The 16,293-nt window shown below is 41.9% G+C and overlaps 1 protein-coding gene across 1 annotated transcript in view; it reads right to left on the bottom strand.

Moving 5' to 3' along the window:
- The window catches only part of slc24a3 (solute carrier family 24 member 3), a 67,364-nt gene extending 51,996 nt beyond the window's left edge, over positions 1–15,368 (bottom strand). Inside the window, exon 1 of the mRNA XM_035400822.1 lies at positions 14,719–15,368. Coding sequence (XP_035256713.1) covers positions 14,719–14,911 — 193 coding nt within the window. The 5' untranslated portion in view covers positions 14,912–15,368. The remainder of the gene's footprint in view (positions 1–14,718) is intronic.
- Positions 15,369–16,293: the final 925 nt, after the last annotated feature.

Here is a 16,293-nt window from a genome sequence, read left to right as displayed (position 1 = left end):
CCCCTAATACACTACATATAAACGCAATCCTCTCATTCAGTCAAGAGATCAGAAAAGCCACTATTCAATGATGCTCTCCATGTTATGAGTCTTTGGACCGTTCTGATAAGGCAGCACCTGCCTGTGTGAGAATGAGCCTCAGCTGTGTTCATCCCCCTGCAGCAATGAGCACAGCCCCATGTTGGCGGCTTCGGGACCACACAGCTTTGACAGAGAGGGGTAATAAGCCTCAGTTCAGGTGGATCTGCCTCCTATGTCCTCAGGAAACACAAGAGCTTAAACTCTGAATATGTTCCCTGAAATACACAGCCTAGACAGGTCCAGATCCAGATTAGGTCAAATGTAGTATGTGTCATAAATGCATTTTCTCTGAAATACTTAACAATGGTGCCTCCATACACAAAAAAACACAACAAAAGAATCCCAAATGGAAACATCTCTGTGATTTTTAAATAAAATATAGCACCTCTCTATATAAAATGACATCTCAGTCAAATATGTCCCTGGAACCGTGGAGAATTCTTACCATCCACAGCAATATGGCAGGAGAGACTGACTGTTGACAGAATCACAGCAGAACTGAAGGTCTGAGTCTGTCACAGTGCAAGTTCACAAATATGGATTCACACTTTTTGGATTTCCACAGTCTCAGCATGCTCCTCAGGCCTGAATATATCTCCCTCCAATTTTTTAATTATTTTTTTTTATGGGGGGTTGTCTCAAAAAAGCACCCACAAGCTTTTGTTCCAACCACACTTTTAATCACCTGATTCATGGTACAACTGTCTTCACTGAACTAGGTCAGCTTCCCCTCTCTAGTTCTGACAGTGTAAATGGTTTATAAGCATTGGAACTGCACTAACTTCTGTTCCTGCTACCTGTGTGATGCAAAGACTGAGCTGCAGAAACAAGCTACGGCTCTTCAGCAACAAGATGTAACTCAACGAGCAGTTCTCACACACGTCCCCCAGTTTCCCACACACACTGACAGTGCTGTAATGTGGAACTGTGTTTATCTGACTCAGAGCAAACTGCTCGGTGAAGTCCACTTCCTCCCGGGGTGAAAGCCCTAAAAGCTACCGTATCGGGGGGCTTTGTTAGCAGCGCTGGAGGAAGCTGAACTGAAACAACCCCAGCACAGTGAAACAGGCCCGGGGGGTTTTTCCATTCGAAATGCTCGGCATACTTTTCACGGAGGAAAACAGACAGCTTAGCACCCAGACACCAGGGCCTTTGAAGGAGTCAGACGGAAAATGGCCGCTCCATCTCCGCGGACATCTGCTAGCGGCAGACACCCAAAGCGCTCACCAAGCGAGGGCCTCGCACGTGCTCCTCTCCAGCAGCCAAATCTCCCTTTAATCTCCTCTTTAAGTCCAGCTCCAGAAGCTAAGCAGGGGTTGGGCTTGATTAGTATTGTGTTGATGGGTCAGTAGGGGGCACTCTTCTTTCCACAAAAAAAGAATATGCCCCAATGGCTCTCTACATCTACTCAACCCACCTTATCAGCAATATAATCCCTTCCATTCCCTACCAACTATGACTCTTCAGGTCGTCACAGTAACTCAAAATTGTAGTTCTGTGTTTACCTACCTTGTTAAATTAAATGGAAAAAGCAGGCTACCCCAACACAAAGCCTTTCCATATGTACGCTAGAGCAGAGGTTTTCAACCTTTCCTGATCCAGGGATCCCCATGTTAAGAGGGCTATATTTCAAAAAGGTTTTATATTTAGATAAATTTTCCCGAATCTAAATAGCCCACTGTACTCAGTCATTGCATATCAAGTCTAACCAGCGACCCCCCTACAGTACCTTCAAGGACCCCCTGTGGAAAATACAAGTGCACGAAAAAAAGAATAAAGGGACGATGAAGCGTTTCAACTGAAATGGCCTCACTTTGTCAATTAGCCTCAGATAGACTGGAACAGCTAAGGAATAATAATCAGGCGTAAAAATAATGATCGTGTCTGGAAGTGACAGAAATGCACAATTAGGATGTTGTGGGCACGGCGTGCGTTTCGGGTGACGGGGCGCGGGCCGTGAATCATCTGAAAACGGATACGTGTATTTACGGCCCTTCTAGCCGAACAAATAGCGAGATAATTGCTATGATGAAGCGGTGATTCATTAGATTAGGGAAAAACAATGAGTCTGAGATAATGAGTCTGTGAGATCCAACAAATCATCCCTCGAACACAATGGATTAAATTAGACAAGTCTGACAGGGAAGAAAGCGATATCCAAAAGCCTTTTCTTGAATGAACTTGTGTGGAAATGGATAGAATGTATTTTCCAGTGGATAGAATTTATTCTGCACAATCTGTACAACTAAACATCGCACTGCAGAAGACTATTAACTAAATGCCTAACTACACATACATGAGATATGAGAAACAAAACGTATTATTCCTAGTAGTTGACAATACCAATAGTTATTCTATATATCATATCATTAGGTGCAACCTTTTTGAATATTTCACCAGGTCATTTAACATTGCTGGTTCATTATTGCCATATAAACATTAGCACATTATTGGCAAATTCTAATGAACACTCAATGAATGGGTCCCCACTCTGAGAATCCATTAGCCTAACAGAGGTGAGTCAGATATATCGCAGTGGGATGACTGTTAATTATTGCTTCACCGGTGGGTTTACAAGGCTGGAATATAAGGAATTACTGGCCTCACTGTAAAACAAACCTCCCCAGTCAGTTTCTTTGCATCAAGTTAATATTTAGAAGAGACTGAAAAGATGCACTCTTGAGAAATCAATAAGTAGTTTAAAATTGATTCACCGGTGTCATTTTTCAATCTGAGATTCTTCAATAATCAGGTGAGCAGAGTAGATTACAACAGCTATAATTACATTTTTCTTCCATTGTAGCATATCTTTCATTTTATTGTATACACAGCAGTTTATATATTTTAAAGATTGTAATGCATTTGAATACAAAATAGCTTCTAATAAATACTCCCAATGATTCATTTCTGGGTAACTCTTTCAGCTGATTCTCAAACAACCTCGCAGTCACATTTCAAAAGCCCGGTTAAAAAGAGCAGTAATTATCTTACTGATCTGGCCTCTAATTTTTGGACTGAATGCGAACGTAAGTGTCCAGGTCACTTCTTGCTGGAGGTAATTTTACGTAGAGTTCCTATATCATAGATGGGGGAAAGGTGTCTGTAATCATGCAGAGAGATGAATGTCTCTGAGATTTATGTGGTGTACAGAAATAGACACTCATCTACAGTACATACATTAAAGCTGCCACACACACTATTCGCTATGCAGACTCTAAACGTTGTCAAGGGGGAAAATCTCTCGCTGTAAAATTATATTTGTGTGGAATTCCTGGCACAGAGGATCTGCAGTTAATTTTACAACGTGAGATGCTGTTATATATAGCGTTATAGTATAAATCCTTTTCACTATTACTGATCATTCTTGTGTAAATATAGCTAATTAAAGGCAAATGATTTTCCTCTCTTTGGCTTCAGTTGGTTAATACCTTTTAAATAATTCATTAATCAATTAACTTTTATGATGATCGTTTAATGCAAGGTAATTCTGTAGTGCGTAATGCAGTCTAATGGAAAACACTGTCAGTAGGAAGCACATGGCAGGAGACTGTTGAACCATTATGACCCACAAACGGTGTGAAGTTCTACCAGGAAAACTACTAGTTTGTATTTCCCCATTTTTATTACAGTGGTTGCTGATGAATCTATGACAAGAGCGACAGGGGCTATACTTTTCTGAGTAGGACAGTAGCACAGCAAAAAGTGACTTGTTTGGCTATTCTGAGTCACCTGACACACCTGACAAGGGGAACAGTGCACACACGGACAGGCCCATCACCAAAGGTGGAACAACGCCTTCGGCAGGGAGACTCGTCCTACGACGTGACGCAACGCCGACCTCATAGTGTCACCACTACTTTATGTTTAGCGCCTCCGTTTGTCCTCTGTGGCAAACCTTAATGCACAGTTCATCTTCATTAACAACTCAACTGCGACTCACAAGTTTAAAAAAACAAAAAAAAAACAGGAGCTTTATTTCATCTTCCCTTTGAGAGAGAGAGAGAGAGAGAGAGAGAGCGAGAGCTGAAACACGGATAATGCACTGGCACAATGGAACAGTGGACAAGGGTCATTTCTCCACATATTTTCACTGCTTTGATCTGTCAAGCAGCATGTAAGATGTTCTTGTGTTACAATGTTTATTTTGTTTGTTTTATTTATTTTATCAAGTACTATATACAAATACATTAATCAAAGAGAATAGAGATGCTTTGTACCAGATTTAGCTATTTCCCCCTGCAGACTCTGGGCAATGAGTACAGGCACTCTTAGGACCGACTTATTCCAACATGAGATGTGTTCTTTTACACACAGATTACTGTGTAGAATGCAAGCACAAGGACACAGTGAACTCATAAACTTGCATCCATCCATTATCTATACCTGCTTATTCCTGGTCAGGGTCACGGGAGGTCATAGATCCTGTCCCTGTCCTGTGGGAGGCTGTCGGGCAGGTTGACCCTCTCCACATGGGCCAACCCTCGCTTCTCTCATCTGCACAGATCCATGCTGGCTAACTGTGTGCTAGTAACTGCGGTCACTAATGCTAACTGCGTCGCTAACTGTGGTTGCAGCGCTAATGCTAATGTTGATCTGCAACCGGGGCAGGGTCTGGGTTCAGCTAAATGTGCTGCTGTTACTGTGGAATATAAGTCATTATTTATTGAAGCATTTTCCTATTATTTTTAATGTGAATTTCCTTGGCATTCTGAGAGTCCCACTGTATTCGTAAGCACCCTCAGCCAATTCTGTTTTCCTCCAAAGTGTGTGCGACTAACCCCCCCCCCCCCACCTTAATCTCCCTCTGCAGTCCCCCAGCTCAGCTGCACAGTACTCCTGTCAGAGCACAGTTTATGCACAGCTTGCACAGGCAGACTGCAGGCCACTCGGGCACAGTGAGATAAGACAACCCAACCAGTCTGTCTCCTCCCCAGGCCAAAGCGATGCCCAGTTAATGCGCTGCTCTATGGGGCTGCCAACCACAGTCAAGATTCCACAGAGCACATCACTTAACTAAAAACCAGCACTTCAGCAGAATAAGCCAGTAAAAAGCTCCTGAGAAAGAACTAAACCTACTAAACGTCCCTCTCAGATCGTCCGTGATGAGGGACCACAATTTGCCATGCATAGCCCACGGCGGCAGTTCCTGTATTGCATTCAGCAAATAATTGTAGTACGGCACCCATCCTAAAAAATGTTTTATGTATTTTCTCTTACATGTAAAACAGCAGCGTCAATTTTATCACATGCTCGAGAGGTCAAGTAAGATGCGAGGTCAGGGCATAAGCAGTGATTGTAAATCAGGAGGTGCTGGAGCAAAACGTGCCTGGGTGAGGAGGTGACAGAACGGTCTCACGGGTTCTGGAACATGCACAAAAAAAGCGCCAAAGCAGGGGAAGAGGGACCGGGAGGTGCAGCCAACTATCACGGATTCCATGGCTGAATTTTTATTTATATACATATTTCCATATTTTCGAGAGTTGCCGAATCAGTGCAAGCACACCCCGGGACACAGACAGCGCTAAACTGAGATCCTGTTCCAGCAGGATCTGGCACAAATTAAGCACTGGGTATAAGCAGGTAGACAAACACCCAGGAGACACAAACGCTCTTCGACATTGTACTGTACGTTCAGAAACTAAAGTTTTCAACCATTTACTCCTTGTGAATAAATGTGGTCTCTGGGCTTGTATTATGAACTCTTATACGAAAACCCAGAGAGCCAAAAAATTCCTAAAAAGTGAAAAATAATCATTGCTGATTTAAGATGGAAAGGTAAAAAATGATGATGGAAACATAGGTTGCTAAATAAGCTACAAAGAGGTAAACATTCTTATTTTATTATAGTTTACTTTAACTGGCATGAGGCATACAGAATGAGAGAACAGGGCTCAAAACAGACAAACAGCGAGCAAACAGTCGATGGCCTTAACCACTTGCAGCCAGTGTGCTGTGAAGTAACGTGGTCTGACCGATCTGTCCTTCAGTTAGTGAACGATAGGAGAAGGAAACATGGTGCAAATTACAGGAGATCACACGCTGGGAAGGGAGAGCGGGAGGAAGAATAAGTCCAATCCATTCCAGAGCCGACTGTGACCAGAAGCTCTGTGGAGCGGTCTATAAAGCGGACTGTTTCAGTCGGTAATGAACCCCCACCCCCATCTTACGACACAAGAGCGACTCCCCCTGTCGACCAAAACCCTGCAGCCGGCTGTGTCAGTAGCAGTAGCACACTCCTCATGGAATTGGAATATACTGCAATATACTGTAAATAAGTGGACATTTTTGGAACATATTTCACAGAAGAATAATATATTGCAATATTTTAAAGTGGAAATAATTTGAATATTGTGTCAATATATAGTGAAGTGTTGCCTCTCAGCTGACACTGTGGGATGACAGAAGCTGGTTGTAATTCTTTCGGGAAATATTCTATTTGGCACTCTCCATAATCGAAGGACTACAGTCACAGGAAGCAACAAGCTATATGCCTGGACAACTCAGATAATAATGTTTAAAAGACTCGTACAACTGATAAGACAAGAAGAGGCATGGTAAGACAGAGTTAAGACCTCAGTGACAGAACTGAAGTGTAAGATGCGCATTACGCAATTCTTCATTGCAGAAAAGGGAAGGTTGGCAACACATAGTTTGGAAATCACGCGGTCTTTGTCTAATCTAACAAGAACAGTTAATCTAATCTATTAAATCTGGATCTAGGTTTATGTAATCACACAACGTATCAAATGGCGGATTATACAAATGCATTGGACTCAGCGGATTAGAGGTTTCAAACTCCTTTTGACGATTTTAATACTTTAAGCTTATTTGTCATTTTACACACTGAGAGAATGACTGAATCTGAATAAATGCACAAAGTAAAGCATTAATATTTACTGAAATGCAAAATACATGTATTATTATTATTATTATTATTATTATACTAATAATAATAATAATAATAATAAAAATAATAAATTGTTATGATTATTCAGGATTACTTAGAAGTCATGAATTAAATTACAAACAGATCAAAGTAAATCTTGAGCTTACCAATAATATATTACACATGTTGAAAAGAAAAACAACATGCATATGCATTGCATATTCATTTGCAAGGAATTGAATAGAGTTCTGTGGAAAAACTGCAATAAATTCTGCATTTAAGAAAACAACACTGTCAAAAGGGAAATTAAAATAAACTACAGACACATAATCAAAGAAATATGCGGAGCTAAAAGACATGTAAATTAAAAAGAACCACAGCAGAAATACAAAGGCAGAGCTTTCTATTCTTGCTCAACAACACAGCAATTTATCACAACAAGCAATTACAAGAATAATCTGACATGTTCCTACTGCTGGTTTGACTGCAATGATTTGGAGTCATGCCTGTATAGTGTTGGATTCCCTTTACATCCTTTTTTAAATATAAAATATAGCTACATGCAGAGGCTAAAACACTAGGGGCACAAATGTTACTGCACCATGAATCTGTGTGTTACGTCCCTGGAGATTTTAAGTGAAACACATGGTTTAGTTTTGTAGAATGGCCTTGTTCGGACGACACAAATGGTATCCACCAATGGACTGCGTCCCAGGGCCCCCCCCCCAAGGGTTTTTTTCCCCAAGTTTATTTGATAATGGCACAATGCCACACTGTGTAAACCAGGAAGCGTTCAAACTAAAGATGCAATTCTAAAGAGGCTCCAGGAACAGAGCACGAATCTGTTTATTGCTGATGCAATATGCTACACCTTCGCAAAACGTATGTCCCGTTCGCCGTTTTATGTCTGCGCGTCGAAACGAATTCAAAACAGCTGCCAGCAAAACACGAGTTTATTGGCTATGTCCAGCACTGCCAGGAAAGAAAATAATAAACTTCACCAGAGTTTTACGCGTAGTCTAGCATTTAAGACACAGGTATGTATTCCATCTGCATTTTAGGTGGTTTCAAAACATAGCCTGCTACCAATACGGTTTTTAAAGCAAACATTCTCTGACACAGAGGTGCCCATATACATAGAAACGGAAACCACAGGAGTGATTCCTCCCCTTTTATTCGCGCGTGTACAGAGGAGCAGCGCAGCACAATATATCAAATCCATAATGAGGAGGTTTAAGGTGTGCTATTTTTGGAGGAGAATGTATGTAGGACAGCCCCCCCCCCTCATTTATCTCCCCCTGGTCCTCCCACCAAGACCAATGCTGGAGAAGCACGTGGGGAGACCTTGAAGCAGCTAACCCATCCGTCACCTCATCCTGCACTTTTGGGAAATACACCTTGTGACTCCATCACTTCCTGTACTGCAGACTAAGTGCTTTCCAAAAAAAGGACCTCTCTATTAATTAGTTACGTTCTAATTTGAGCGGAAAGCACACAAAAAAAGACTCCACTTAATTACAGAGCGGTCTAATTTACTCTCGTCCTCTGCAGATTGACCACCTAACCTCGAGCTAACGCCGTGCATTAGCAGGACAACGTTGCAGCTCCAACGGCGCACAAATGAAACTTGATGGATTGAGGATGGTCGGTAGATGGAAGAGAAAACCTAAATTTATCACGATATCTCACGAATCAGCTTCTCAGCGCTACATTTTTCTCTGAGGTTTCTGCACTCACCAATGTCACGAATTCAAGGTCCTTTCAAAGTGCTATTCCCCCAGTTCAACGAGCCATGTTGTACGGTAGGCAATAACAGGACCGTTAATTTGCCAATGATGCATACATTGTGCATCAATATTCCTTAAAATGAACAGGCTTCGGGATCAGTTTTTCCAAACCAAAGTCAAACCATTTAGAGTAGAAATTGTAGATTTTGGTCCAGAATCAGCTTCTCTGGCTATGCTTTACTCGATATTTATACATGACTGATTTCTAAATGATCTCCAAAATCTCCAAGTTAAGAAGCCAGGCACTCTGAAGTGCCGCAGTCAAGTAATTTTCCTGAAAGTCATTGCTTTTATTGCTTGTATAAATGCGAGGGCTTTTGTAGAAACCCTGTCTTCCTGTGATACGGATGAGAGCTTCGAGCAACTCAGTGGACAGAGGTGAGAAGCCTTCTCCGCCCCCCTCCCTCCTCTCGGACCCCCCTCCCGCTACTCTGCTGGGTGTGACAGGCACCCTCCTGGGGCTCTCAAAAACACCCACATTGAGCATGCAAAACTGAAGCAGTTTCCCCCCCACGGCTTTAAAGCAGAATTTATGAAGCAGGCCTTAATGGATAGTTTTCTTTGACTCGGTTGGGGAATTGCCCATTGAGATTAATCTCAGTGAATTCCCTTAAAACAATTTCCCCAAAACTAGACTCATAATCTCTGCTCCCGCCTTCTTTTATTGTAGATGACAGCAATAATGTAGTCACTGCAAAGGTAAAGATGCTCATGCCTTGTTCACAAGTAGACTTCACTTTCATTATGCATTTATGATACAATCAAGTCAATATTTTTCTTCACAATTTTTATATGTCTAGCAATTTATTACATGAATCTGTGGCTGAATGAGTAATAGTATAGGACTCCCATGCATTTCTGCTGAAGACAGATTGCCGGGAACAGATAATGTCCTGAATAAAAGAGATTGGACAGGAGAAGGCTTGCTGGTTTGGGTCCTGACCAATAACATTAGTGGGTCAAACCCTCTCTGTTGTTACCTTGTGCGGTGGACACATTATTATGCCCACCACAGGAATCTTCAGAGAACTTTTTTTTTTTTAACTAAAGCTCCCACTTATGTCCATACTAGGCAGAGTATCCATGGAAACAAAGAGGAACGAGACCCCGGGGGTCTCTTTGACTGCCGTAACTTAACAGATTATTATTTTTAAAATAAAGCTCAGAAAATAATCGACCGCATTTGAAAAATACAGCATACACCCAGTACATTTTAATCATGCCAAGAAACATAATTGAAAATACTTCACCGCCTTGCAATTTGTTTTACCTGTAGGTATGAAAATCAAGAAAATAAAAATTAAATTTTAAAAATTAATTTTAAATTAATTTAAAAATGAATTTGATAAAAATCCTTTGTGTGTACATATGTATAATGGAGTTTAACTACACGGATAGTCTTCTTTCCCTCAGTACAAACTGCTCTCAAAATCTGAACGATTTTTAAAACTTGTTCTAAATAATAGTGTAGTGGAAATTCTGAGCATTCAGGGCGTAGAAGATTTGTGACCACAGATTCATCTGGTAATATTTCCTTTCATTGTAAATACAAACTCCCCAAGAAAGGTTTCCTGTATGTGTGGTTACACCAAACAACCATAAATGCACTATCATCTAAGAACTTCCTTTACTGGCGCAAAAAACTAAATGCAGATCTATGATGCAATCATACTTTAAAAGGCTTCTACACATGCCAAACACATAGAATTAATGCGAGAAATTCTAATTGCAATCGACTGGGTGAGCTATGAGTGTCAAGAGGGCAACGGTTGCTTGAACACATTTAATGGAGTCAATTTCATGTCAATAAATGTAGTAACGGGAGGCATGTGTTTAGATATGCATTACATGCCTTAGGGCTACTGTTCCGTACAGCAAATAAATGTAGTGACACATACACAGGTTTGAAACATTCATTCTAACTATGTATAGAGTGAGGTCTTTACCTGCTCAGTATATTTGAGCATCTCCACATCTCAACATGGAGGGAAAGTGACACTTGAAACAGGGATAATGCTGTAAAATGCATGTTACCATTAATGTCAGTCAAAATGGATGACTAGCAGACTGACTACAGTATCTGACAGACACACCACTCCATCCATTCTTTCTGGTGTCAGTGAAGCTCAATCCATGATACATGAGCTACTGTTATAAACAGCAAGTATTCTCCACCAAGGATGTGTTTCAGAAGTTGCCTTTGATCAAGAAAAAACATATTTCCATAGCAGGTAGGTTACACAACACCTTGGGGGACTATATACAAAAAATAATTAGACATGTTTATGTTTACATGCGAAAGAGCAGTCCATGTTCTCAGGTGACTGAGCGGTCAGGTCGTAGCAAATCAAATAAAAACCAGTTGCGAACATACAAGCGCTTTCTCTCTGTTCTATGCAGATTTGGCCTTCCTCCTTCTGAACAAATTTACTCCCTGTAGGGTGTTCTTTCAGAAAATGAGTATCAGCAGGTTCCAAAAAGCTACATGGACAATGCTGATAGAGTGTATGCTGATTTCCAGAGAAAATGTTTCCCTTTGAAAGAAAATAAATGGTACACCAGAGTTTTTATTCAGAATATTTTACTCATAATTTATAACTTATGTAGCAGAGAATGCACACAGTTGCAGGCAGTCCCACTATCATGCAGACTCAGGACTAAGAATGGATCCGTCAGCCAAAAAGCTAAAATGTTCCTTTCTGAGTTAGCATTTAGCGGATGGCAAACAACGCAGTCACGAGGGCCGTGTTTAGAAATGCTCTCAAACCACAGCCGTTCTGAAAACACCCCGTCATCGATTGTTTGCAGGGAGGAAATTTAAAACCACGTTGCCCACGACAATCAAATTTCACTTCAGTCTAGGTACTCAGCAGACATCCGTACGCAGAGCGACTTATGTAAGTTCCTACAAAAAACGTTCAGGCAATGAATGTTAAGTCGTAAGAGTCGCAACCGATAGCAGCCGTCAATACATAATTTACTGAGAAACAGTAAACACATACACCTACAAGATCAAGTTAAGTGCCATAGTAGGTGCAAGAGGGAGAATGCAGTGCTTAAGTAGCAAATGGAAGATATCGATTCAGACGTCGCACGGGTGGAGCTAATAAAGCACTGAGAAACATTCAGAGCTCTGCACTGAGGAGCAGACGAGCGTTTTGAACAGGTGCGTTTTTCCGACTCTGGTGGAAGACGGACAGTGACTCTGCTGTCCTGATTGCAGCAGAGAGCTCATTCCACCACCAGGGAGCCAGAGGGGAGGAAAGCCATGGCCTAGAGCCATCAAACCAATCACACGGCCCCAGATTTTATGAAGGAAAGACTTGGGCTCCTTTGGCTGTTCAACTTAAGGGTAACTGAACTGGGATTTGAGTGTGCTGTAAACCTGCTCTTGATGGTACCGCTCTAAACAGGGCACTTCTCACGTCTGAAACAGCCCTGCACAGAAGATGAATGAGACTGTGGTGTCTGTTGAAGAATACTCCCCATCCACAAGGGAAAAAGGTCCCTGTCACCCTCCCACACTCTCAGTTCAGAACATGACAGTCGCCTCCCTCTCATTATACTGCTGCTTCTCTACATACATCATATTCCCCTCTAACTTTTCTCCAGCTCAGCAGCTTCATCATTCAGGCTTGCTTGGCAGGTCTCTTTGACCAGCTGTCTTACTTTTCTCTCCCCGAGCGATGCTGGGAAAAAAAGGCCTCTGTCACCGAGCTCTATAAGCAACGAGGAAGCGCGAAGATGAAAAAACAGCACGAGAGCACAATCGCTGTCAGCTGTCGTCAAACAGCAGATTTTTAGCCCCTCTGGTGATGTCACTGGTACGACTGTCCTCACGCAGTTTTGTAAAATAACCCAAATGCACAATAAATACCTTGTCCACTTTGCTGATAAAACTCCCGGAGTGTGGAGGACAAGAGGTGGGTTACTGAGATATATAATTAACAGAGTTTGTTGGAGTTTCTGAAGGTCTACGTTATCATTTAGCAGGGCTTGACTGAAAGACAAAACTATATAAAAAACTTGACCGTTCCTCTAGTCTCCAAACTATGTGCTAATCAAATGTAGAAAAAAATAAACATATTGCTTCAGACAGTTTAATGACTTCAGTCTTGAAGCGAGCCACCTTTTTGAAAGTATACCCCCAACACATGCACACCTGCATTGTAGAAAAAACTTGGGGAGCGGAGAGTGACAATGATGCCACTTCCTGTCATTACCTATATGGAGATGAGCCCCTCAGAACTCATGATCAGGGGGCCACTCACAGAAATTGTGCAAGAGCATCAAATGCAAGGCACATACATTACAGTATATGTTATGCAATGGAATAATCTGCTTAATTTCTGAAGTACACATTAGTGTACACTCGGCACATGAAAGCGCACACTTTGTCATCGTGAAACCGAGGCATTGGATACTTAGGACTGACAAATGGCTCAGAAGAGATAATGCATACAACTTAAGCATAATGGTTTCTGCAAATGACATTGATGCTCAGAGATTAGTACACTGAGTGGCACGGGTTAGAAATATTTTCTCACGCTAATCGCTCAATATCCTTGCTGTAATTGTTTTTTTTACGAGGCACCCATAGTGGGTGAACAGATGGAGCGTAGGAATACAATTCCTTTAAAGTTTGGAATATGACAATGTTCGGTTGTGACCCAGGAATAAAACCAAACCATGTGGGAAAATTATGTCCAAAACAAACTTTTATTAATGCATAACTTAAATGGGGAGTTCGTTTTTTGAGCAAGCATTAGGCTTCGAACATTTTAATCAGGACAAAAGCTCAAATAGCGCATCCAAGAAACGTCACTCAAGAGGCGCAAATGGAATTCGATTGCTTGAGCTTCAAATGACGCTTGAAAAAGGAACAGGAACAAGAGAACTAGGCGGTCTTGAAAGCGATTAACAGAATAATCGAGCAATAGGTTACTACCTCTCCAGTATCGTGTGCGTAATATTGCTTGTTAATGGTATTTGCGGACAAGAACTAGACAACGAAATGATCAGCACAAACCACTGGACTACGTGAGGAGTACAGTATGCACAAAGAGTTTTTATACGACGTCGTAGAGCAAGTAGCCTTCATCGGATGTAAGGCAGAGCTGAGTGATTTGGATGAAGCCTTGAAGATGTAATCACACGTCAAACGTCAGAGGGGACATCACGCCTTCGCGCAGATGTGCAAACTAATGTGCCGATATCGATCATGTGGGCTAGTCAAACGGAACAACATGACATGTCTCTAATGATGTAGTTTTAGATGCTACTATTAGAGGCTAATTACACTAACAATTATTGGCGGAGTTGATTATTGAAATAGGCTGTAAATCGCAACTATGTTGGACTGATTCACCCTTTCACTTTTCCCCCAGCGTTTTGTGTTCGGACCCAGACTTTCTAAACTGCTATCGTTTTGCCGAGAAATAAAACAAAACAAAACAGAAAACAGCATCATCGATTATCAAATTTACTGTAGTCTGTCGTACGGTTTTCAGCATTCAAATTAATAGCATACTGCGTGTTATAATACATGGTGATTCAAAACGGTGGGTCGCAATTACGCAAATATTGCATTCTATGTCGTATTTTCGAGTTCAGCCACAAGAATGGCAAGAAAATGTGTGTAGCCTATGAACTTATTGCTGTAGTTTTCGCTTTCGTGTTTACAGCACGTTTCGTATAAAATGGCACTATGAAAAGCAATAGCTTATCGAAATGCATCGTACCGGATACTGGCAACTCAGTTCAGCAGCATTTCAGTAAAGAAAGTGCAATTAGCCTATATAAAATAGCGTTTTCATAGGTTACGTGCAAGACTAATTTCCATAACTCAATAGCTACACAAAAATACGTTTAACTTTCTCCAGGCCCGTTGACATCTTTTCCTCTTCTTGTGGGCAATAATTTATTTCTCTTACTTTGACTTCTGAAACAAAGCGGCGAGCTCACCTGAATTTTTGGCCAGGCAGGAAAATCCCGACATCACAATGAACAAGACCCCCAGGAAGCTCAGTTGCCCCCAAAGCAACTCCTTTCGCTTTTTCCTCTTCGCTTTGATCTTCCTCTGGTTTAGCATCACTTGCAGCGGACGACTCCGGGCTCGGAAAGTGGGAGACATCCTCCCGGCTTCAATCCCATCCATAGAGGAAGATTTCAGTTAGCGATAGCAATCTTAAAGGGAGAAGAATGACAGGGGGAATGGATGTGAGGGGAGCGTGGGGACGGACGGACGGTTCGAAAAGTTTCAAAACGGAATTGATGTAATATCCTCACGTCAAATACGTAAACAATGTGCAATTGTGTGCTTCTGTAGGGTTTGTCCCTATATTACTTTAAATCCTAACGCTGTGCAGTATGAAAGTCGAAAGCGGAAGGAGCGCTCCATGGATGCGTCAGTTTGGTGCCAGCTCTTGCAGGACACAATTTGCTGCGATGTTGAGGGTGTATGTGTGTGTGTTAGAGAGAGAGAGGGAGAGAGAGAGTGAGGGTGGGGAGGGGGAGTAAAACAGAGTGAGGGAGAGCGTAGGGCTTATACAGATTGATGCAGCGCAGCTGTTTGATGGTAAAACAGCTAACGTTAGCGTCTCGCAAGCCAGAGAAGACAAAGAAGGAAACTAATAGAGACCAAAAGAGGTAACGGGAGTCATTCAGCAACGCGGAAGTATGCGTCTATTGCCGCCCCCATCTGGATAAAACAGGTACAGACGTTGGCAACTTGCAGACGGCATTGCGCAGAGCCGCACTGCTCTGCACCAATTCACTGGGGACATCTCTACGAACTTAATTGCGAAACGCGATTCTGAGATGACTGCTTATTATTAAAGCAGTGCAAGTTAAAATTTATACAAGGAGCAAATGCACCCCTTGCTTGATTTTCAGATCTCTGTGGAAATCCTGGTCGTGTCATTCCCACATGCTCCCCTGTGAACTGATGGCCGGAAGCTAACAGCATTTTGCGGAAACTAGATCCAAGTACTTATCTTCCAATTAAATCAAGAGAGGTGTTGTCAGTGTAAGAAGAAAGGAACTCTTGCATTGAGAATATACAATACACACGCCCACATAAACAGAGAGGGGGTGGGAGGGTGGGGGGTGGGACTCTTCATTGTCAGTCACCTCCAGTGACTCTTCTGCTAAATCTATGTGGACAGTGAGTGAGCCACACATCATTTAAATCTATCCATTGTGCACACTAAACCGACCCGCAGCTTACTCACAACCGACTCAGAAACCGACCCACAGCTTTTGGCCCATTGCTAAGGTACAGCATTATACAGCAGTCCTTCGGGGCTCTACCTGTGGGGAATACTGACCAGACGAGCCTCCTGTCCCTCTAAAAACACACTTAAAGGGGAGTGTAGCTTGATGTAGTCCTATGGTGGAGTTGATTTTGGCTACAAAAGGCTACCCTATTTTTGAGAGATTCAAGTAATCTGCAAGTGAGCAGTGGAAGACAGATCACTCAGTTCGACAAAAATATTAAGTAATATTAATTTGAGCAATGTAATTTTGTTACTTTAAAGT

The sequence above is a fragment of the Anguilla anguilla genome, chromosome 18 (assembly GCF_013347855.1).
Source record: "Anguilla anguilla isolate fAngAng1 chromosome 18, fAngAng1.pri, whole genome shotgun sequence".
Classification (NCBI taxonomy): domain Eukaryota; kingdom Metazoa; phylum Chordata; class Actinopteri; order Anguilliformes; family Anguillidae; genus Anguilla; species Anguilla anguilla.
This window is presented reverse-complemented; position numbering and strand designations above follow the sequence as displayed.